The sequence below is a fragment of the Dasypus novemcinctus genome, chromosome X (genome assembly GCF_030445035.2).
Source record: "Dasypus novemcinctus isolate mDasNov1 chromosome X, mDasNov1.1.hap2, whole genome shotgun sequence".
Lineage (NCBI taxonomy): Eukaryota > Metazoa > Chordata > Mammalia > Cingulata > Dasypodidae > Dasypus > Dasypus novemcinctus.
In genome coordinates this window covers 157,066,161-157,091,485 of record NC_080704.1, presented here as the reverse complement: position 1 = coordinate 157,091,485, position 25,325 = coordinate 157,066,161, and the positions used below count along the sequence as shown (strand labels likewise).

Here is a 25,325-nt window from a genome sequence, read left to right as displayed (position 1 = left end):
ATCAAGACCCAAAATTTTACTGGGCTTATGCAACTTAGCACTGTACTAGGCACCATGAGTCTAAAAATTAAGAAAACTAAAGTACACATTACAGAAGTTCTTAAACGTCAAGGGGTCCATGACTCTCCTAAAACTGTATACAAGAAGTTGTGTTGTATGTGTGTACATTTTTCTGGGGAGAATTCCATCACTAACCAAATTCTAAAGGGAATCCAAAAGGCTAAGAAACAATACATGGTAGAATACTAATCTCCCTCCCTATGTTTTCAAAATAATGGAAGCTGTGGACCTCAGGAAGTTCACTTTTGTACATCCAAGGGTCAATTTTCATGGAAAAAGGGTAAGAAATTTTTAAAAAGTAACTTGCAAGAATTGTGCAGGGAAAAATTCCAGTGTTACTTATGAGTGCAGGAAGATGTTCTCGTTTAGAGAGGGGAAATAGGGACCTAAATGTTAACGTAAGCTGGAATTGAGACTCCTAAGGGATTTTCAAGTCCTGAGAAAAACCAAACTCTAATATGAATAAAGCAATAGAATGCAATTCAGATGCAATTCACTCAAGTTCAACTTTCAGTTTCTGCATATTAGCAACTTTTTATTTTTGAATATCACAAACTTCAGTTGGAATACTTTTAAAAATATTATTCTGCATGCATTTAACAAATCTGACAAAAGGACAAGTATCCAGTTTACTTGCACTATGACTATGAAGGTTTAACCAAACAGCCAATTAACAGATATTTAAAATCATTAAGTACAGGTAACAATGAAAACTCTGATGAATTCATCTGATGGCATCCCTACCACTATGCACGTGTTCATGTTACACTACTAGTAATTACCCTGAAGCATAGGCAAGTATAGGTTGAGGAAAAAGAATCTCCCTAAAAAGCAAGTTTAAGGATTAAATATCATCATCGTCATCATCACTACTGAGGACAAAGCTGCTGCCTGTGGACAGGGGCCCTTCTTCGTTAACATTTCCAAAACCATCCAGAGTCCCCTTCTCATCAGACTCCTCAAACAATTTCTCACTGGAATCCTCATCAAACAACTTCTCGTTGGAATCGTCATCTTCGAACAACTTTTCACCTGCATCTTCTTCATCTTCCCTTTCGTCTGCATCTTCATCTTCTTTTTCATCTGAATCTTCAAAGAGCTTTTCATCTGCATCATCATCTTCTTCCTTTTCACCAGCATCTTCAAGCCCTTTTCCATCTGCTTCTTCATCTTCTTTTTCATCTGACTCATCATCAAACACTTTCTCATATGTATCTTCCTCTTCTTCCTTGTCATCTGAATCTTCTTCAAACTCTCTCTCAGAGCCTTCCTCCTCTAACACTTTTTCAGAGCCATCATCTTCAAATTCTGATTTTTCAGAGTTATTTTCTTCTAACTCTCTTTCAAGAACATTTTCATTAAACTCTTTTTCAGAACCATCCTCATCAAATTCTTTTTCAACACCATTTTCTTCATATTCTTTATCCGAGCCGACTTCACCCTGTTTTTCAGAGCTGTCTTCTTCAGAGTCTCTTTCTGAATCATCTTCCTCAGACTCTTTTTGGAGGCCCTCCTCCTCTTCAGTCTCCTTTTCAGGGTCATCTTCATCAGATTCTTTTTCAAGACCATTCTCTTCATAATCGTTTTTGAGTCTCTTCTTTTTCGACTCTCTTTCAGAGCCATTCTTTTTCGACTCTTTTTCAGAACTATTCTCTTCAGACTCTTTTTCAGAACTGCCTTCTTCAGACTCTATTTTAGGACTGTCTTCTTCAGACTCTCTTTCAGGATAGCATTCTTCAGGCTCTCGCTCAGGGCCGCTTTCTTCAGGTTCTCTTTCAGAGCCACCTTCTTTAGCATCTTTTTCAGAAGCACTTTCTTCAGTTTCTCCATCTTCTGTTTTTTCAAACTTCTTTTCGTCTACAGATTCTTCCAATGCCATTTCATTGGCAGTTTCTTGAGCATTCATTTTAGACGTGCTAGGGTGTTCTGAAAAATGCCTTACTCTAGAAGGCCCTGCTCTTTCTGAAGCACAAACGGAATCTGAACGCCGAAAACCTCGGTTGGGCTCAGGGGTGTTGAGGAAATTCTCCCATCCTTTCAGCCTTTCTTCCCTTTCTCTTGAGGTCTCTTCCACCTGAGCATAAATGAAAAATGCCATTAAAATAACGAAGTAACAACTTTTCTGAGCATTTCTAATGTTGAGGGTAGTATCCTAATTTTATAAGGCATCTCCCTTTATGGAAATCAAAGCAATTCTCCATCTTGTTTTTAAAACTTTACAGCTTGATTTACTAAAGGTGGCCTTAAATAAGATCATTGAAATAAATGCAAAATATCAGAGTTCTGCAGAAATGTCTCATTTCTTTAAAAGTTAGTATTTGAGGTCTGTCTGTACTTTACAAGGAAAAGAAACGTTTTGGTTCAGTAAGTTCTTTTCTTTACTTATCTCTATTCTGAGCAAGTCTCCAAACATCAGACTTATAAACTGAAGTACTGAAACATTTTTCTTTCTAGCCTCTGAATGCAAAGTATTGTTTAAAATAAGGATTTTTACAGTAAACAGATTAAACAGAACCCAAAATGTAAATCTGAAGGATGGTTAGACCAGTATTTGCTGGTAATGGAACAATTCACATGCCCCTGACAGTTACAAAGTTTACCTGGTAATCTGTAGTTCCATCCCATGCTTGGGCAGTGATCTGACGGCCACCAAACCACCTTCCATCAAGTGTTTGAATACAATAATCAGCTTCCTCAGGATCCCTAAAGGACACAGAGGCCACACCATCTGGATGCCTCTAGAAGATAAGGAAGAAAAAGGAATATGCAAGATGAAAAATAAAACACATTCAAAAGAGGAGGTAAGTAATAGTGTTCTATTAATTTGAGTTAGAAGATTTTATGTATGAAATCTTTCCTCCTGCTTACCCTGGTTAAGCTATCTGCTTAACTTAATCTTGTTTAACAAGAACCAAGCACAACATCCTTTGGAAATGTTTCTGCTGACAACATTCTCCAATGAGAGTGGAACAGTATAACAGTTAAAAGTGTGGGCTCTCAAGTCAGAAAGCTGTGCAATTAAATTCTGGCTCTGGCACCGACCAGGGGATGACCTTGGGCAAGGTGCTTGATCTCTTAAGTTCCAGTTCCCTCATCTATAAGATGGGTATAATAATACCTACTTACCTCAAAGGGGTGTGAGGAATTAAATGTGGTAACACATAAAGTAGCTTAAAGTACACAGTCAATAAACGTTGGCTCTTGTAATTATAGTGTGCCAATTTTAGAAGTAAAAGAAGAATGAGGAGAATATACAGAAGAATATTTTTACCAATTCTTCTTCTACAAATATGGAGGAAGGGAACAATTCACAAAGAGGGAAAAACATGGACAAAGAGGGAACCATAAGGTGCCACTATAAGGGTCAAATACCTTTCTTAAGGTTTCTTTCACCTTATCATCTACTCTGTAGTGATAATGAAGGGAAATTTCAAGGCATAACAACTCTACCAAAGCCTTGACTTGTAATCTATGTTCATTTAATTATTGCTAATAGATGATTACCATTAATCTATTATATAAAATAGATCTATTATATAAAAAACATCAATCTAAAATTTGGGGACATACTGACACCTCATAATAACTTATTAGACTGAAGAATGATTGCTTTAGGGTTAATTTATTCAAGTCATGAACTTACATCAAAGAGAAGGAGTTTCTTAACTTGTCCAAACTTTGAACACTCTACTCGAAGGTCTTCTCTGATCTCATTCAGCACCAAGGGATCATCCTGCAAAAATACATGATTAAAACAGGTTTGCGTTCTTTAATTATAAATCCTGAAAATCTATTTTCTTGCTCTGACAAACTGACATAGTTTTCATTTAAGATTAGTTACATTTGTCTGCAGTCTACAAAATAAAATTTAAAAAAAACAAAAACAAATAAAAGTTATACCATTACAGCTGCCGCTATTACCACAGGTCTGGCCTGTTTTAAGATGGAGGAAACGGACAGGATTGGCAGGCAACAGTAGGAGTCTGCAGTGGCAAAAGAGAGGGAAGGGAAGTGAAAATGGAAATCCCATATTCCGGCAGCTGTAAGGCCAGAAGTCCAGTGGCACGTTTAGGAGCCTGCTTATTCCTATAATCTGCACAGGTACCATGATTATGAGAGCCCTTTGCTTTATGTTTTGAATAGATTCTTAATTACTGAAATGCTGTCATGGATAGATCTATCTTTGTCATTGACTAAGTGTTCTAAGAGTGTTTTTCATGTTTCCAAGATTCTATTTTAACCCACAGGGTAAACCTTCCCTATTAGGATTCTTGTTCATCTTTCTTGTCTCCTACCGTATTACAAGAAAACCACACAAATAAGAGGTGGTATTAAGCACACAATAAAGTATATTTGTAAGTGTTGCTTTTTTTTTTACAACCAAGAATATATTGAGAACACTCAAGGACTGCTGCTTCTAGTGGTCTGAAATTTGGGTGAAAACCACTCCTACCACACACACACCCTCCCTTACCACAACAAAAGGCCTTAATATTCCCTCTGGGAATCAACAAACAAATCTTTCTCCAAGTCTCAATTCATGAAAATGGCTTATAAAAACTTACAATTATCAACTTGAATTTCAACTATATACAAATATAAATGAGGATATCCTATCTATGAATTTCTATTGAAGTAAATGTCTACTTTCTGGGAAACATTTAAATTCATCTGTGTTTCTCACAATTTAATTTTTCTTACCAACTACAGGGGAGCTGCAAAAAAAAAAAACTACAGAAAAGAGGATTTCCCCACCTAAAGTTCCCTTCAAAAAGCAAAAATACACAGTAGCAGACAGTAACTGAAATGAAATTTAAGATTAATTTTACCTGTTTCACATTACATTTGTTACTGCAGCTACTAGGAAATTTATATTATACATGTGGCTCACATTATATTTCTATTGGACAGTGCTGGAATACACAATGAGACCCTTGCTTTTGCAGCTCATCTAGCGGTTTAAATTTGCCAGACGATGTATTTTTAAAATAAGGTTTCAACTTACCAAAGACCCTCTGAAGTTACACTGTTCACCCTCATAACAGAAGTATTTTTAGATATGTTGCTTCTGATACTGGTCAACTGTTTGGAATGAAAATATACTGTACTCCCCAAAATCTAATTTCTTTCTGACATCCCAGGTAACCCAACAATTCAGTTTTTATTTGATTTCTCAATTCTGGTATCTGTGGTGTCTGTTCTTTAGTTTCATATGGTTTGTTCAAATAACTCCCCAAAAATGCCCAATGTAAAGTTTTTCTGTTGAACACTTTATAACAAGGTACATAATGTGTATAACCAGTGCTATCCAACAGAACTTTCAGCAATAATGGAAATGTCATATACCTATATTATCCAACATGGTAGCCACTAGCCACACAAGGCTTATGCAAATGAGGAACTACAATTATAATTTACTTTTAATTTAAATAACCACATGTGGCTAGAGTCTACCCTATTGGGCAGCGCAGGTCTACATGGATACAGTTTGAGGTTCGGGCCCACAAAGAAATTGAACAAAAATCAAGATTGTCTGTAGTCCCTCCTGACAGGTTCTCATTGGATCACCTAAGACCAGGCAGATGGGCAAACAAGGATAGCACCACTAAGGTGGTTTGGAATTATGTACCCCAGAAAAATATGTTCTTAAACATAAGCCATTCCTATGGGTGTGAACCCATTCTAAGTAGGACAGGACCTATTGTTGAAGAGGTTCAGTTAAGGTGTGGCCCAACTCAATCATAATCTGTCTTAATCCTATTGCTGGAGTCTTTTATAAGTAGGATGAAATGCAAACAGAGAGAAAGCCATGGAAAATGAGAAGCAAAAAGTCAAAGGAATCAGGAAAGGAAGGGAGAGCCTAGGCGAGGCCGCCTGTGTACTGCTATGTGACAGAGGAGCCAAGGACCATGGGTCACCAGTAGCCAATCCCAAAGGGCCACAGTCTTTGAGGAGAAAGCATCACCATGATAATGCCATGATTTGGACTTATTGTGAGCCAATAAATTCCCATTGTTTAAGCCAACTCATTGCATGGTATTTGCGTGAGCAGCCTAGGAAACTAAAATAACCATCAAGGATTTCTTTGGTTGTGAATTCTGAAGTCCATCACGGCCAGGACAGAGTACCCTCTTATCCTCTATGGCATATGCATGTGGAAGTGAAAACTTTTCTTCATTTGCAAAGATGCTAAAAATAAAATATTTTATTCATCGGGTGAATGAAAAGACCCTGACTTGTAACAGGGGTTTTATTTAATCATTCTTTCAGTTTTTCATCATTCAATAAATATATGCTGAGGGCCTATTATGTGTCAGGCACAATTCTAAGCATTGGGAATAGAGCAGCAAACAAGGTAGACAAAGTCCTTGCTCTCATAGAGTTCACATTCTAGTAAAACAGATAAAATTACTTCTGATAATAAATGCTAAGAAGGAAATAAACAGGATAATATAAAGGCACTATAACTCCAAAATAAATGTATACTAAACAAGTAAGGGTTTTCTTAAATACAGGAATTTGCACGTGTGAAACCTCTAGCTGCCAAAATATTCATTGGTGGGGATTTGCTGGGGGCAAGGTAGAATAAATGTGGCTTTTTTGGAATGAATATTTGTTAAACTAGGAAATTTTAGCCTGTCCAGGGTGACAGCTAGACTGAATAAGGTGTTTCAATGAGCAAGGCAGGAGGCAGAAACAAGAAGAAATGTAATTACACAAGAGACTTCTACTTGCAAGGGTTCTAGATGTTTTGAATAATGTTTGCATTTATATTCACGTAAACATGTTAGAATGAATATGGAATGAGTGAATCAAGGACATGGAGTGAAAGAAATTAATATGTCACCTAATAAACAAACCGCTTATTTACCAAGGAGATAAAATGCAATGAATCATAGGAAATTCTGGGGCAGTGCCTAGTGGACTACATAACAACTACACATTCCTTTTAAAGTCCCATCTGGCAATGACAGTGCTTCAAAAAGCAACTCACTGTGCATGTGTGTGTGTTTTTAAAACATACTTCATTGCTGCTGCAAGTCTAAAACAGCTGTGTTATGTCTCAAGATTCTTCAAGATTTCTAATCAGAAGAGACATTAAACGTCCTTATTAATAGATCACATGTATTTTCTTGACAACCTTCAAAAGATGCCCAGATTCTATAGATATACAGTAAACCATAACACATTAGTATTTGCAACAATGGAGCTCAACAGACCATTTCGGGGCTTTTCTCTAAGCAGGACATGTTGACTGTTTAAATGTGCAAAAGAGTAAGTAAGAATGGATTTTGGTTGGGCTAGATCATTCCTAAACCAGGAAATTTACATTAGGAACATTTTTTCACATGTATAACCTGCTATCATTAATTTCAGAAACCAGGAGAGGAATAAAAATTTCCCAGTAATAATTGTACTGGCCTATGCCAAAAGACAGAGATAAGGAATAGAGGCAAAAGACAATGCAAAGGACTGATAGAAATGAATACTCCTTAAATCTCTCTAATAGCTTGCCTTCCTTTATTCACTTTTATTTGCCCATCTTACAATTTTCACACAGACATTACGTATCATAAAGTTCTCCTAACAGTCACTAAAGACTTTTGTAAAAAACTTATGTCCTGAAAAACAACTCCCACTATTTAAATACCAGGCACTGTATTTCAATAAACCAAGGTTTTTATAAGCATCAAACTGTTAGTATGAAAATAAAGCTTTCATTTACAAGTATGATACTGGTACTCTCCACCCAAATCAGCCGTCACTGAACTGCACGCAAAATCTACATGCAACTCCCATCAACATTTTAATGATGATTTTTAAAAATGATTTCCCATACCACATAACTATTGTTTGGGGCCACAGGATGGGTATTAAACCGTCTCACCTAGGAAACAATTAAAAGAACATTGCACTAGGCTAAACAAAAGAAAATAAAAAAACTTAAGATTGATTCTTGGCTCCGTTTTCCTGCCTTGACTATTTCACGGACATGTAGGATGTAAAATGAGAAAGATGGGGAGAGGCATGCTTTGGGTTTCCTACAAGAAAGTAAATCAACATTTCTATCAATAAAAATACAGCTTCCAACCTCAAAATCCGTAGGATGAAACATATTTTTGATGATGACAACTCGCTCATGGCGCATTCTTGAGGGTCCAGCTCTTCTCTCAGGTCTCCAATCCAACTGCCTAAAATGCAATAAATAACAAAAAACTGTAAATTTTGTTTAATATTTTGCAGGCACGTGAAGAGAAAAACAATAAGATGTAATATAATCCTTTACTGAGTATTTAATAATGACAGTTATTTGATTCCAAGACAATGTGTATTTCAGAGAACTTTCTGAAACAAAAATAATGGAATGTGAAAGTGGACACAGTATGTGAAATCCCCAGAATTTTATTTTTTCTAGAGCAACTGCTCTCTGATTACAAACATTCTCATGAGACTCCTCGAAGACTGGTAATTACTTAGTATTTACGACTATCTAGGAAGACATAAGAATTTTAAATTGTATTGGCTTTTAGACATTTAAAGATTACAAAAAACACACCACATTGAAATATGTAAAACTACTCACACTCTGTTACTATCTTAACTTTTACTGATATTGTTTATAAAATGTGTGTCTATTTTAAGTACTTTAAAAATGTTGGGACATCACAACTAAATGCTTTTATGGTCATTTTACCATTAGTTTAATCATAGTGTTAGAAGTGCCATTAGAACCCACTATGATAAAACTGTTTATCATTTGGCTAATTTTTAAAATCTAGCATATTTTCAAGTTTATTTAACAAGCTTACTGATAACAGAAACTTAACTACATTATGTATATACTATATACAACTACATAGTGATAACAATGAGAAAACCTACTGGTTTTAATTTCTAATGCTTATAAAAAATTTAACTCCTGCTGTAGCCAATTTCAATCCACATCAAAGATAAATTAATGGCTTTGCTATACAAAACTAAACTCTCTTATTTAACTGGATTTTCAGCATTTTCCGAGATGGTATCTCATCTCATTAAAGCCCCTACCATACTATAAACAAATACCCTAGCAAATGAAAAACACCATCACTGCCAAATCACTCTATCGTACAGCCTACTGAAGGTTCCTGATGATCTAATGAAATTCTTTTAAAATGATTTGTAGGCATATTGGATGGTACAAAATTAGGTGGCAAGTACCAAAAATACACTCAGAGATATTTATGAAACCTTCAAAAAGGAAAAAAAAATACAAACTTTTGTTGGAGAGACAGCTTCTTCTTGTAGTCTTTACATTTTTTCTTCTTTTTTGAGGCATCATATTCCCCCTTCAGTTGAAACCTTGCCACCTCAACATGTAATTTGTAGCCTCTAATTTCATCTTCATCCAAAAGTTTTAATGCAAGATCCACAGATTCCCTCTTTATAAAAGTAAAACAAAATACAGTCAATAAATCACACACTGAAATTAAACTTCTAGAGGTTTTTAGATTAATGATTATATACACAATGAAAACATACATAATCATCTACTTTAGTTGTTTTGATAGAATGAGTATCATGTAACCTGTGTTGGAGAAACAGTGTCCCTAACTGGCTGTGTGGAACTTGGGCAAGTTATTCAAACTCCCTGAGCCCCAATGGGACTATAAAATACGAAGAGAAAGGTCTTCACCACAGGGTTCTTGAGGATTCAATTTGAAATAATGCATGTAAAGGATAGCACACACATTAGATGTTCAATAAATTGTATTATTACTAGAAAAGTAAGTTTGCCCCTTAGATACTCAGAATGAGGTGATTAGACTTACAGGACTTGAGAACAGTTTCAGTTTTAAAATTCCGTAATATTCCTATTTAAATGACAGAATGATTTAAAGAACTGAGTATAGCATAGCCAGTCTTTAATTTTTTTGGTTCATCAACCAAAACCTAGCTCTATAATAAACTGGGGGGTAGAGGATGATCATTTCACAATTTATACATTAAACACATTCGTGGATTCTGATTCCTATACACAGGGGGCAACTGTCAAGTCTATACAAACATAGTCAAAGTTCTGAGGACCTGGGGAGAACACAAAAGGACAACTGAATCAGCTGCTCACATCAAATATGGATCCTGGAACGATTAATTATATTCTTCTGGAACTCAATTTCCTTGTTTATTCATCTGTACTTTTATGAGTCCTATATTATATACAAGAGATTTTTCAAAATTCCTTTTTTTCTTAATAAAAAAAATGCAATAAAGCTCCTTATGAATCTGTTCACTTCTTAAAAAAAAAGATTTATTATTTATTTATTTCTCTCCCCTTCCCCCCCGCCCCAGTTGTCTGCTGTGTTCATTCGCTGTGTGTTCTTCTGTGACCATTTCTATCCCTATCAGCAGCACCGGGAATCTATGTCTCTTTTTGTTGCGTCCTCTTGCTGCATCAGCTCTGTGTGTGCAGCGCCATTCCTGGGCAGGCTGCACTTTCTTTCACACTGGGTGGCTCTCCTTACGGGGCGCACTCCTTGTGCATGGGGCTCTCCTATGCAAGGGACACCCCTGTGTGGCACAGCAGCACTCCTTGTGCACATCAGCACTGCACATGGGCCAGCTCCACACGGGTCAAGGAGGCCTGGGGTTTGAACCGCGGACATCCCATGTGGTAGGTGGACGCCCTATCCATTGGGCCAGGTCTGCTTCCCTCTGTTCACTTTTAATAATCCTTGAAGAACTTTTAAAACTCTCAAATCTCCTTAAATTTGAACCTTACATAACTATCTTTCTATAATGGTCACATTCATGTCCCATAACCATCATGTTCAAGATCCAAGTCTCTATCTCCCCAAAAGCTCTCAGCTTAATCCTACCCTCTTCTGAGCCTACTGGAATTCTGTATATTTGAAACATATATATGCTGTGTTTACTGTTTTATGATTTTGATTTTACTTTGTAATTATTATCAGGCTTTATAATACATATATATGTCATCATTGTGCCTATTTCTTCTGTTCCCCACAATAATGCATAATACATGCTCTTTTGGTGACAAGTGTTCCAGACATGAAAGCTGCCTTTGGCACTCACAGGTCCCATTGTGATTTATGGTACCATGAATACATGAAGTACTGAAAATTTCTGTTAATGCCACTTTCTCTTCTTTCCTAATTCCAAAACTATGTTGAAGCAGTACGCATAAGGTATCATCTTCCCTAGGGTCTAATTCAGGAGTCAGCAAACTTCTTTTGTCAAAAGCCAGTTAGTAAATATTTCGTCTGTGTTGCAACTACTCACCTCTGTCACTGAAGTATGAAAGCAGCCATGGGCAAATTTGTGAATGAATAAGTGTGGCTACATTTCAATAAAACTTTTATATATACAAGTAGGAGGCAGGCTAGAGTTTGCCAAACCCTGGTCTAACTCATTAAATGTTACTTGATTTTTATTATTTCCTTTTGGAATTTTAAAATGTATTCTGAATTGATTATATGTGCACTCCTAATCAGATCTGTTTTACGTTAAGAATTTCTTAAGACAAAATAAGTACCTCAGTCATATAACTTATTTAATACTTTGATTTGAATTAACACATTTTCTCAAAAGAACAAGTAAACTTTATCAATGTCATTGACACAGGCACAATCTGAAAAATCAGTTTATTTCATACCTTGCAAAGTTCTTGGTCTTGGTTATCATCTAGTTACCAATTAAAAATGGAGATATGATAAACTTACTTGACTACATAACTAACCTTCAAATAACAGCAAAGCCCATCTCCTTTAAGATTTCCTTGATTATCTTTGTAAAGCTTGACCTTGAATTCTTCTGTCAGAGGATCTCTCATAATAATGCCAAATTTGGACATGAGCTGTATAAATTCATCCACTGTAATGTCTGGGGGCAAACCTGTAACATTGATAAAAATAAAAAAAACATTTATAATGACATCTATAATAAGGTAAGGGTTACTTAGAATTCTACCAATTAGAAACCTACAACTTAGGTGAGTACAATTTTGATTTTCTAAATGTACGTAAAAATCTCATATTTATAGAACTGAGTAAATTTCAGATTTTGAAGTATTCAAATATATATTAAAATTATGTTCTGCATAGGCTTTGTATCACTGAATCTGAAGGGGCAAACTGCTTTAAGTTACCTAAAGCAGGCAAAAAGGATGGCATGCAAAGTTACACACACGTCATTTATCTTAGTGCTGTAGTAAACAATCCTATCACTAATGTACACAAACAAAAAATAATGTCACAATGATGAAAAATGGACTAAAAACTGAAAAATCACTTTGTGAAAAAAAATCTCAAAATCAAGTATTTTCTACCCTACATTTGATTAAAAAGGAATACATACCAGACACGTATACATTGGTATTTCTGTCTTCTTCAACATGAAACCATCCTAAAAAACAAAACACAATAAATAAAACACATGCAAGATAAGATAAAGAGATACATTATGAAATCTTGACAATGTGGCAATTTCTTGAAATTCCCAGGAACTTTCTCTTACCTTAGAAGAGCAATACAAACTAACTGAAAGTACTGCCCAGCTTTCAAGGCATTTACCTCTTTTGACGGATAACTGGATTCAGAGCCCTGTCTGAAAAAAGATGGCTAGTTCTCTTGGTTCTTTACGAATGTGACACTATCTTAGAAACTCATCTTATTATTCCTGCGAAGCTAATTACAATTCTCTAAAAAGTAACTATATATACACACACTCACACACACGATTTTAATTTTAAACTCATGTTTTGCAAGCTAGGACCACTTGCCTGAATCAGCCTTTCTTTTTTCTCCCCTCTTTTTGGGATCAGTGGGTTCGGGGGCTTTTCTTTGTGGAGGTTCCTCTACAGTCCTAGCAGTGACATCTTGTACATTTGCAGTAGAGCTAGAGGCGCCATTATTCGGGAAGCCGTAATTGGCCTGATATGTAGCAATGAAATCTTCAGTGATCTAAACAAGAAATTCAGCACACACACTCTTAAGAAATGCAAAATTATTTCCTCCCATACAAAGTTTAAACTGTTAATTTACTGCATATTCATTTATACAAATTAACAAAGAAGTGTTTCTTCAGATAACAGTCATAGTACTTAAAGTGTAAGTGCAAGATTAGTCACCTTCTATAGAAAACTGCATAAAATGATAAAAAGTAAGATGGGGGCACTTGGATTACCAAAACAAAAGTTTGAGAAATTATTACGGCACATTTAAGTGAAATTGGTAGCTTTTATAGTTGTTCCATTTATAAATTACTATCTCTACTTTAATAAAGCTAAAATGACATATAACGAAAGAAGAACCAAGTAACAATAAAAAAGAATAAAAATCAACAAGTGACTAATAATCTAACCATAGAATCAATTTATCTTTTACTGTATGCAATTATATATGTACACTATTTAAATACATGTGTGCAGAAAGCACACAAAATGGAATACTAATTTGATGAACAGAAAACAGACCTAATAATTGTAAAACTAAATGTTCATTTTAACTCCGTCACTAATTTAATTACATTATCATTTTGCTTCTAAACAAATTAAGGACAAAGCCAACTCATATCTATCTACCTGGCTTTTAGGGAAAAGCACAATGGAAAAAAAAACACAATGAAAGAAATGTAGTTATATCTTCATACCAATCAATGTTAGGCATACATAGGAAGGGAGAAAATTTAAAACTCGAAGTTTGAAGAGATGGAGAAAATTTAAAACTCGAAGTCTGAAGACGTACTGGCTTCCACTGCATAAGATATCAAAGACAGAATCACAAATGAATCCATTATCAGACTATTGTTAAAAGTACTCAGAAGGCTGAAGAAACGAAATCTGCACTTGAGCTGGCTCTACCAGTATAGAAGTGAAAAAGTAAATTTTAATAATTGGGAGGAATTGCATACACAAACAGAATATGGAAAGCCAAACAAGTTGAAATAAAATTTATTAATTAAGAGTCAAGCTACACCACAGAGACTTTTTAAATTATTGGCTTGCCAGTCAGTGTGCTATTAGCATCTTTTTTCCTACCTAAATGAGACTTGGAGAAACAGAGTTCTTTTACCACCATGCTTACAGAACCAAGTTTAAGACCAGTTATTTTACATCCAAGTTGAAACAAAATATCTAACAATTTCCAAGTACTCCCAACAAATATATACAGATCTTTCCCATCCATATTCTGTGCATCTCTAGTCATAGTCCTATGATTACATGTGGTTACAGAGTTCAAACCTAGGGACAAATTTAATAGGAAAGAAAAGAGCGGTACAAAGTTCAATCAGCAAAGATACATAAAGGGCTACCTTTTAAAAAAAAATCAAGAAACTGCATTTTGTGCATGGTACTAAAAATGTGAATTCCCAGGTTGGCTACCTGGGATTAACAGCTACTAGATCTGTTCTTGGTATTTTTCCTCTTTGCAATAAAAAGCAATCACCAATGTAATAACCAACTCTGACTGTCAGAGATAAAATTAATAAGGCACAGAAGTGGGCTTAATTTAATTACATTTGAAACATTTCCCTTAAGATTTATGTTTCCTTACACATCGGTTCTGCAATAGACAACAACAAAAAGAAACGTCCCTATCCATGGGGGCTATAACCAAAGTCCTCGGCAAAGAAAACGTAAAAGGAATGTCCCGTAAAGCTGGCCAGGCGGGCCCACTCTGCAGTGGCGCCCATGCCACTCTTACCTTAGGGAACCAAGCCTTCTTGTCCAGATCCCATTCGTAAGGGGTGTCGCCCGGCTGCTGCTCGAAAGCTTCGGTCTCTTCGCCAGGATCGTCCTGGGTGCCGCCGTCCTTGGTGTCCCCGTACAATTCCTGCATTCGCAACTGCTCATCAAACTCGTCGTTCCCATCCAAGTTGTTGCCGCTCATGTTTCCTACCTAGCCCCGGGGCAGGGTCCCGGCGAGCTAAGGAGCTAAGAGGCCGCGATGCTAGATGAAGCTGAAATGGAGCAGAGAAAGAGCGGTCCGCCCGGGTGGCCCGCGCCCGACCGCCCCACCCCGCCCCCGGCGCCCCAGCAGCCCCCGGGAAGCGGGTGCCCCCTCGGTGGCCGCGCCGCCCCCAGCTCTGCCCGGCCACCAGCCCGCGCGCGCGGATGCTCCCAGCTCGGCTACGCCACCGCCCACCTGGCTCACTCCGCCCGGCCTCGGTGCCGCGGCTCCGTCCAGGGCGCGGCGGGAGCGCGCGCGCGCCACCGCCGCCGCAGCCGCCGAGCCGGTCCGAGACGACTACGGCTGCCGCGACAGCGTCAGGAAATTACTTCTAAACGGGGCCCCGCTCACGCTGACGCAGTCGCCATTGTGGGCGCGTCGCGACGTCGCGGGTCGCGCCGACACGCCCACAGCGGCGTCAACAAGGGCCGACGCGCCGGCAGGCGTGCGGGCGCGGCGTGGGGGTCTGGGGCGCCGGGGGGCGGGGCGTCAGGGGGCGTGCGGCGCCCGCGTGGGGAACCGGGCGCGGGTTTCCCGCAGCAACCTTGGAGACACCGGGCTTGGTGGCCTCCTGGGTAGGCGGGCCCTGGCGTCAGCTCGAAGAAGGCGTGGGAATATTCCTCCTCGGCGCCCCGCGGGTGTCGGGGCTGCCGCCATCTTGGGGGAGTGGGCGGGGTGGGCAAGGCTGGGAAAAAGTCGCATCACTTTGGCCCAGAGGCCCCTCCCCCGGGCAGGAGCCGTGGCTTGTACCTCTGTATTATTCCCTCGCCTGGGCACCTGCTCGGGTCGTCTTGGTAGCCTAAGCACCTGGTACGGGTGTGGTGCCTGGTGTGTGTTGAACAAACGGTGGGTAGAAGGCCCAACCTCCTTTTCAGGTCTCTTAAGACACTTCGGTATGTCTTCACCTTCCTCTGGCTGGAGTTAAATTCTTTGGGAGGCTGATGCAGCTGCCTGCATCTTGTCCTCCAGGATTCAGAGGGGCTCAAAGCCCAAAATTGAAACTTAAAAGGGACATGTAAGTGTCAACAGCCCCCTTTGGTGGCCGACTAACTCCGTCATTTTGTTTTGCTTTTAGGAAGACTCAGTATGCTTTTCCTCTAAACAGAATTTTTTTTTCCCTCAGAAATTCGACACTGCTGAAAGTGAAGAGCCCATTTTAAGTGATCTCTATATATTTTAATTAGGGAAATCGTTATTGAGCTCCTACTAAGTGCCAGGCACTGGTGAGCCCGCAGTTAACAAAACGGGCACTGCTCGAGGGAGACAGGCTTACGTTGGTTGGAAACGATGTGCTGAAAGAAGTACCGGATGCTGGAGAACTGCGGTTCTCAAACTTTTTGGTCTCAGGACACTTTTACATTCAGAAACCCTTGAGGACCCCAAAGAGCTTATGTTTGTTTATGTGGATTGTGTTTGTCGGTATTTGCTGAAAACCTTTAAAAAATATTCATGTAAATAATAATAAACCCCTTACGTGTAAACATGAACATCGTAACCCAGACCCCACCATTGAGGGAGGGGAAAAGTTTCCCTGAAGAAATTACTTCTAGCATTCCCGTGACCTTTGCTTCTATACGTAGCAGCTGAGTATGGAGTCTAGAAGGTTTTGGTTCCTACATACCAGCCTTGTGAATATATGGTTTCAACCATAGCAAGGCTTTAAAGTAGTAGTTTGGGTTTTTTGAATTACATTTCTTTTTCATGAAGTTCCTCTTCTGGGTGGAACTATTAGAGAACTGAACTGTCATGCATATTTATTATATAAATAACACAAGTTTTATAAATTCATTTAAACATTGCTAAATATTTCCTCCTGTATCCAAAAATAGTGTACAGCTGTTTTCAGCAATGTGTTATTGGGCTCCCATTTCATTCCTCAGTGAGTTCACAGGGTAGGTGTTAATATGCTGCACAGCTCTACTGCACATGACATTCTGACTGCTTGCTGTATCCACAACCCCCTTCTGAGCAGGTGGCCAAATAGGTTCTGTATGCCTCGGTCCCTTGTGACCCAGCCCCCTGGCCCAAAAGCCAGCCAGAGTCCTGTGAGGTGACCTGGCAGGGTAGTTCTGCATTCTAGCCTGGATTTGACTAACTGAGCCAATACGAGGTTCTCTCAGGGAGAGTATGGAACATACAGAGAGGGACATGGTCAGGTAGCACAGAAGTGGGGAGACCCACGTAGGAAAGGCAGAAAGCAGAAGAGGAGGCCTGCTGTAGAAAAGTTTCCCCAGAAGTGAGAGAAGAAGCCAAAGGAATGACAGAGGGTCACTGAGACACCATAATAACAGAGCAATGGTGTTGGAAACTAAGCACACTTGTACCTGCTATAATGTTCTCTTTGGCGGTGAGATACCTGACAGTTCTATTTCTAACAACGTCATTGTCTCTATGGGCCTGGTTCCTGTTTGTTCTTATGTCCCTGTGTATTGTAGAATAAATCAGCAGTAACTGAGGTCGTTTCTGTCTTTGCAAGGTTTTTTTGCAAGTCACAGAAGCTCTCAAGGTAACAAGCAAAGGGAATGGGGTGGGGTGAGTGTGCTTTATTTTTAGAAAGACAGAGGGATTCTAAAACTCAAGAACTGGAATGGAGATGGGCCTTCTGAGGGGCTACTGGACTTAGGAAGAGGGATGAGTTAAAACCCAGACAATCTGGTTCTCTCTGTATATCTGTTTCCTTATTCTTTCTCTGACTTTTGCAAGGGGTGATCTAAGTGGTACTCCTGTCCTATAGGCTACAACCTTCTTGGTAAAAATACATTCACCTATGAAAGCAGAGACTGTTGGCTGAAGAAATCACCTATCTGACTTAGGAACTCTTTCTGGGAAATTACTGAACTATATCAAACTAGATTTTTAAAAAATGGCTCTGTTAAGCCCACTCTGTTCAGGAATTTTTCTGTCCCCACTTCCTGTAATCCCAAGTCCTAGTGGAAATGAAAGTAACTTCTTCTGACAAAAAGTTTGGAGGCTCCCTGACCTAAGATGGCTAAAACACAGTCTTTAAACCCAAATTTGCTATTTTCAGTATGTTTGTCAGTCATGAATGTTTTGTAGCACTTTCAAGTCCAATGACAAGCACTTGCTCACTGAATGAATTGGTTATACCTAACTTTGGGACCTCATTTCCATGCCTTGTAGTGTGTTATTATGGTCTATTATTCTAAATCTTGGGGCTGGGCAGACCTTGAGCAAAACTGAGAATCACATAAAATTTGTTTTTCATATGTTCCACCTCTTCCCCCATTTAGGATCCTCTCCAAAAACCTGAAACCTTCCATAGTAACATTTCTGGCACCACAATAGGTGCTGTGAAAGAAATTTTGGAAATTGAAGCCTACTTGCAAGGTTAGCCCTTACAAAGATAATCTGTTAAAACAACAACAACTACAGAGCACCCCCTCCAAAGAAATCAACAAAACAAAGCCATGAATTTTTAATCCCTATCCCCCACCTATGGATGGGAGGCTAATGCCCTATAAAACCACTTAGAGGATTATTTTAAATCAGATCCCTGAGTCACCTAGGGTAAACTAGAGTGAAGAAAATGAAAGTTCTTTGAACTCCGTTTTTGTTAGCTGCTAAAAGGTCATCTTGGCTTTTGTAATCTGGTATTGTCATCAAGCTATTTCTAGAATGTTATGCTTAGGAGAGTAAAGATGTACATTTTTTACCCTGAGGAAAATAGTTAAAATGTTTTGGCATTCTGTGACTTGAATTTAATTTGAAATTTGGAACTAAACTGGGTAGTCAGTTATATTCTTTGGTTCTAGAATTCTACTGGTTTTAGAATATAAAGTTACAGGAAGTCATTCAAAACTTTACTTCATATTTATTTTGTCCCTCTCCCCCCAGTTAATTACAATATCCAACTTGAAACAATAGTAATACAATATAGGCACCTCCACTTTAAGTAAACCAGTTGTACAGAAACTTAAAGTCTAGTGTTAATATATATCCCCCTTTTGAGCCACAGGATTAGCAAAAATTCACAATTACACAAGCCATTTAGAGCTCAAAACTACCAAAAGCACACCCAACAATCAAGTTTTTAAAAATACAAATTTAACAATTATACCAAATGTGTATTTTAATTTGCACCAATAAAGCATTTTCTGAAACCAATACAAATCTAAATCTGACACGTTTGTTGACAGTAGTTGTTTGAAATCATTATTAAGAAGCTTGTAGTGTTAGCAAGTAGGAGCAGAGGATAGAAAATCAGAACCTTCCATCTGATTTCCAAGGGCCGATTAGGTCACACTCTTACAGGACTTAGGCACACATTGGGTTAATAGAATCAAGCAGGAAGCTGGTCTGATAACAACTGCGCGCCCAGGTATTAGAGATTTTATGTGGTACTTCTGCGTTTTTTAAGAAAGAGGGCACTGCTTGCCAGAGAGAAAAGAATTCTTATAAAGAAAGAATTTCAGACACTGGCAAGCTTGCAGATTTTAAGACGGGTCCTTCTTTGGGGCCCTCAAATTACACCATGTGCACGTTCACTTATTCTGACTGTGAATAAAGCAAGTTCTTCACAGTGTTTGTGAAAAATAACTTTGCTGCATTATCAATCAACGGGAGTCAAAGTAGAACTGCACTGAGTTCATAAATGTTGACCCAGGAAGCAAGAACTCCACCCCTAGATTCTTAGTAATTTATACTTTCTGACCCCAAAACATTTTCATTTCAGTTGCACAAGTTTAGTTATAGTGAAATAGAGATTAATTGTCATTCTGTGAGGACCTAATAGGCAAAGTATAATCTCTAGATTTACACCACAAAATAAACACAAACACAATTTTCTGCAAATCACACGAGTATATGAGAAATTAGAAACATCACAAAGGTGGTGGAAATCAATTCAATTTTTAAGATTTAACTCGTTTATTCCATTCACCTTCCCTCCGATTTGATCTCCCTCACAACCTACTGGCATAGACAAAAGTGTCTTCCAAGACCTAGACTGTCTTCATTTTATTTAGAATGCCCATAACAGTAATGTTTGCATTCTGAAGAAAACGTCATGGCTTCTCTTTTACTTACAGGGATCCTTTCCTCTTAAGATTTCAGCACAATTCACCACCAACAAAAATTCTGACACCGTACACCTACACACAGCTCAGAGTCAGGGACACACGCTGGGAGGAAAAATGCCTTTTTTTTTTTTTTTTAGTCGCAAAGCTAGACTCTGTCTTCTTCCTTTTTCACACTACACCCAGTGAACAAGGTCACACTAATTTCAGATACCTGCATGCTCCCAGAGCCGGGGACCCTTCCCATCACGGCCAGATTGTTAAGGGGGGTATCAACAGGAGGAGGACCAGGAAGTTCTGCTTTGCAGCAGAACAACTGGGCTTTAAAGTGCTGCTGGAAGGTTTTGCTCAGCCAGTAAAGAGCAAAGGGATTGACGCAAGAATTGCTGAAAGCCAGAACCCGAGAGAAAATGGTGGCCATCAAATGAATGGCAGAGGGGTGTGAGTAGGTCGGAGACGTGAAGGAGCGGTAGAGATACAGGAGATGATTCGGCAACCAGCAGAGTGCGAACAGAGCCACCAGCACCAATACCGTTTTGGCAATTCTCTTCCGGGATTCAATCTACAGAAGAAAGAAAAATGGCAACAACAAAAACAAAAATCATTTCGCTGGCAGAGACTGTTCAAAAGCCCTTCTCGTAAAATATGGAGGAGAGTGGACTTACTGATATTCTGCTTTAGAACTATCGTGACTAGTAATGGAAGAAATTGTAGCATTGAAGTGGAGGGAAAGTGGCCACAGTAGGTGCTGAGAGCAGGGAGAGGGAAGAAGAGATGTGATGTGGAGGCATTTTTGGGACTTGGAGTTGTCCTAAATGATACTGCAGGGACAGATGCTGGACATTATATATCCTGCCATAACCCACTGAATGGACTGGGGGAGAGTGTAAACTACAATGTAAACTATGATCATGCAGTGCAGCAGTGCTCCAAAATGCGTTCATCAAATGCAATGAATGTGCCACACTGATGAAAGGGGTTGTTGATGTGGGAGGGGTGGGGACAGGTGGGGTGGGGTGGGCTGGGGAGTAGGGTATATATGGGAACCTCTTACATTTTTTATGTAACTTTTTTGTGATCTATGTATTTTCAAAAATACAATAAAAAATACTATGAAAATAGGGGGGAGAAAAGCCCTTCTCTAGGTGTACATAGAAATGCGCCATTAATCTGGCCTCCCCTTGAGCGTGTGTTTGTGAGAGAACTGACTGGGACGTACGGGAGGCCATTTGGTGGCTATGGAATAAGTACAGCAAGTTCATGGAGACAGTAGTCCATCCTCTTGGTCTCTTCAGCTCTTATCCAGAGACTCCCACCCCTGGTTCTGAGATACTCTAAGATGCCTCCAATTAACACAAAGAGGGTTGTGGAATTCTTAAAAATGTAACTTTAAAAATTAAAGTGGTGCTAAAGCACATTGCTTTCACTGCATCAGCACGGGCTCATTAGATTAGAATATTATTCTGGGGTTTCTGAAAGTTGTTAAGTTGGTATCAAAAATTGTTTTTAATCTATAAGCATTCGAACCACATAGGCAGAGTCATAAAAGCCAAGCGTGCTGTATTTCCTGTGTGAAAACAGTCCCACCTACACCTGCTCGTGAGGGAAAAAAAGCAGGTTAAATAAAGATGCAGCCTGTGGTCCCAGATAGAGTAAAGATAGCCAGTTCACATGGGCATTAAATTGCCACCTGAGCCTCTCGAGCAACACCGTTGAACCAACTGAATGGTCTGCCTCCAAAAGGAAAAAAAAAAAAGCACTGAGCTCTCTGTATCCTGATCAGGAGGTCCTTTTCTTTTCTTTTTAAATCCAATGGGACTGTATTTGGTAAACAGTCATTTGATTCTGCCCATGTTTATGAACACAGCACACCTGGCCCTTGCAATGGTCTTAATCAAGCCTCTGTGAGTCACTGTGTTCTCTTGCCCCTGGCACTCCATCTCCCTAGACCTCAGTTTGCGTCTCTGTGTGTAAGTGGTTTGCAAGGAATAATTTTATGGGTTCTTGCCAGCTCTATCATCCTATGTTCTATTTATTATTCTCTTGTGCTTTCTAAAACAGAAGGTCTCACCTGGTGTTCCGTCCTTCACTATTCCATGGGGTAAATACTTTTGACTGCTCCCACACATCAGCTGTCCCTTCTCTAATGATGTAGTCCTATACTTACTGAATGCTTATTTTGTGACAGGGACTATGTTAAACAGTTCATATAGATCACCTTGCCCTCAGCTTCATTTTACAGGTAAGGAAACCAAGGATCAGAGAGGTTAAGTCATTTGCTCAAGCTTGCTCAGCTAGTAGGTGATAGACTCCTGGGTTTGACAGACTCCAAAGGCCTTGACCATAACAAAAATAATGCACTGCTAAAATATATTGTACTGGTCCTAATTAATACATACCTGCTTGCGGGCATGGCTTTGTTCCTCAGTAGGTATGTTCAAGGTGCTTTTGTAAAGGGTTCTGGCAATCAAAGAATAATAGACAGAAATAATAGAGAGTGGAATGATGTAGAACACTAAGAAGCACAGCAGAGAATGGATCTCTTGCAGGAGCCTCTCAGAAACAGGATAAGAGGCACATGCTTCAAATGTTGCATTCTGTTCGGGATCTCGGAATGTATACACATTCGAAAATACAGCCTCTGGTATGGCAATTATCATAGACACGACCCAGACACAGCCAGCTTTTGCACAGGTCTTCAGGAGGGCGTTGGAGGGCTGACGCTCCAGTGGCTTCACAACTGCCTTGTATCTAGAAACACATAATCATAGGCAAAGGTCAGGATCAATATAAAACTTACAGAATCTTAGGGTTAGAAGTGACCCTAGTGGTCATCTCGTTCAGCCTCCTACCCATGTGCATATACCCTTTATGTATATAACCAAGTCAGAATTGACCAACTAGAATTGGTTATGATTTCAAATACACATGACGCACCCAATATGTTTTTGTTTATGCAAATCACCTTTCCCTTATTCACGTATATGAGCTAGTCCAGATTAGCGTCTTTAAAATTTTGTGTAGAGATCCTCTATTTAGGACAAGTATACATATTTAGGAGCGTGTGATTGAGAGTAATTCAGTATACCTATACGTGTTCTAAAAGCCTTTCTTTTTGTTTAAGTGGCTGATGTTAAACCGATTCTCTATCTTTTATGAGTAAGCAGTCATAAACCAGCCTAGGAATGAATTTCATGGGTTTATGGGGTAAAGAGGTGAGGGTTAATTCCTTCCCTGTCCATAAGTGCTAATCCTTTGCCGGACCCCATTTGTGAGCAGATTTAGGGCAAGGCAAGGGTGAAATAGGAAGCTCTCTGCCAGTGCAAAGATGCCTCCCCTGACAAATCCACCTTAAACTCTACAGCCTTTATGTGAGTCTGTCTTCGGGCAGAATACAAGACTAGTTAAAGCAAAAATCCAAAAAAGAAACAGGGAAAGCTTTTTTTCCTCTCAGATTCCAGAATCTGAAGAAGCTATTCCTTCTGGTACTGCCAGGCATTGATTACTTACAGGCTTCTTGCAGGCTTTTTAAAGCATCACTTTTAACATTTGGAGCCTCAATTTTTTTCATTCTTTCACAATTATCATTCTACAATAGGAACACAGAAAAACACAGTACTTAGACTGAAAATATCTTAACATAGACCCTGTATACCCTGATTGCAAGAGGTTCTCACATACTCTATCCATAGCGCTCTAAAGGTCAACCAGGATTACTTTATTTCTCTGGAAATGAAAATGTCATTGAATGCCAATAGAGAAAACAAATACAATTATGTGATGACATTACATTGAGTTACAAGGAAGCTGAAAACCTCACCATTTTTCTGCCATTAACTAATTTGATGGATTTCAGATACATCGGATGCATATGTCTTTTTACCACTTTTCCGGTGGACAGTAATGCATATGTGATCAATTTTACACCTATGCTAATATTTTAATGTTGCAAATATCACACCACTAGGCTGCACTAATGTATAAAGCATGAATTTTTTTTCTTTTACACCTGAAACAATTTGCCTTACTTGATCAACCAGGGAAAAAACATCCAGCATCCTTTCCAGCAAACAATTACATTTCAGAGAGAATAAATTATCCCTAAAGCATATAATTTCAACCCTTTCTCAAGCTACTAATGCAGGAATTTTCACATTCTTATACCAATTTTATTTAAAATGCCACCCGATTTCCCCCTTCACATTCAGGTAACAGAGTGTGACAAAAGCAGAATAGTGGCTAGTGATTGCTAAGTGCAAGCTTTCCTTCCTTTTTTTGCCCAATTTCACTCCCTGGCAAATATAACCAAGAAAAGAAACCCACCTGTCAGCGCTGAGAATTGTTAACGTGAACACTGAGACACCGACAGAAGTGAGCCGGATAAAAGAGAGCACCTTACAACCAATTCTTCCGAACAGCCATCCATCTGCCAGGTAGTGAGTTGCATCCACCGGTACACAAGTTAGCAGAAGTAAAAGATCTCCAAAAGCCAGGCTGGTGATGAAAATATTTGGAACTGTTTGCATGGATTTGGTCTTGAAAAAGACTTTGATGAGAGTAGCATTTCCAAGGATGCCCACTGAAATGATTACAGCATAAGTGATGTAGATGGCACACAATACTTCTATTCCTGGAGAGTTGTCTTTGGTCCATCCTTTATTTTTGTTATCATTAGCAATGACAGAGCTTGATGATTCTGTGTCATTTGTGCTTGAAGTTAAAGTCTGATTAGATGGCTGATGCTGTCTTTCAGACATTTCTCCTGAAGACTGAAGTCTTTAGTATTTCTTCTGCTCAGTTCAAATGTAGTTGATTGTTACGTCTAATGCCCACGTCTGGTAACGAGGTGGTCTCAGAGCAGAACAGAATGGAAGAAATTCAAGTCATCCAGATACTCCTTTCCTTCAGTTGTTCTGCATCTCCCAGCATGCTTGGCTAAATGCTTACCGAACTGGCACTGAAGAGTGGGAGGTGGAGGAGCTTTATTGGTGTTTCCCTGACAGGATAGGGAGGGGGTTGGGGAAATGCTCTGCAGTTGCTTATTCTTCCCTGTTGGGGAATCATATGAATAACTAAATACTATAATACTGATTGTTTATTAGAATCACACCATTTCCATATCTACCCAGGAAAATAGGTATAGATCTTGTAAATTTCCTCCTAGAGAAAAAATGGTTTGTTTCTTTGCAAACAGAAGATAGTCTAATGCATTGTCTTTACATGATAAATATGTGTGCATGTTGCCTGAAGCACAAACTTGAATCCAGATTTAATATCA

At 38.9% G+C, this 25,325-nt stretch overlaps 2 protein-coding genes across 2 annotated transcripts; both read right to left on the bottom strand.

The window, feature by feature from the left end:
- Positions 1 to 568: 568 nt before the first annotated feature.
- Positions 569 to 15,471, bottom strand: HTATSF1 (HIV-1 Tat specific factor 1). The gene is made up of 10 exons (XM_004457500.5): positions 15,207 to 15,471; positions 14,766 to 15,021; positions 12,842 to 13,022; positions 12,418 to 12,465; positions 11,801 to 11,955; positions 9,319 to 9,482; positions 8,153 to 8,252; positions 3,704 to 3,793; positions 2,661 to 2,798; positions 569 to 2,134 (listed from the first exon to the last, which is right to left on the bottom strand). Exons 2-10 carry the CDS (start codon positions 14,949 to 14,951, stop codon positions 905 to 907), a joined length of 2,292 nt encoding a protein of 763 aa, XP_004457557.1. The 5' UTR covers positions 14,952 to 15,021; positions 15,207 to 15,471; the 3' UTR covers positions 569 to 904.
- Positions 15,472 to 20,195: 4,724 nt separating this feature from the next.
- BRS3 (bombesin receptor subtype 3) lies at positions 20,196 to 24,804 on the bottom strand. The gene is made up of 3 exons (XM_004457499.2): positions 24,371 to 24,804; positions 22,447 to 22,798; positions 20,196 to 20,609 (listed from the first exon to the last, which is right to left on the bottom strand). Exons 1-3 carry the CDS (start codon positions 24,802 to 24,804, stop codon positions 20,196 to 20,198), a joined length of 1,200 nt encoding a protein of 399 aa, XP_004457556.1.
- Positions 24,805 to 25,325: the final 521 nt, after the last annotated feature.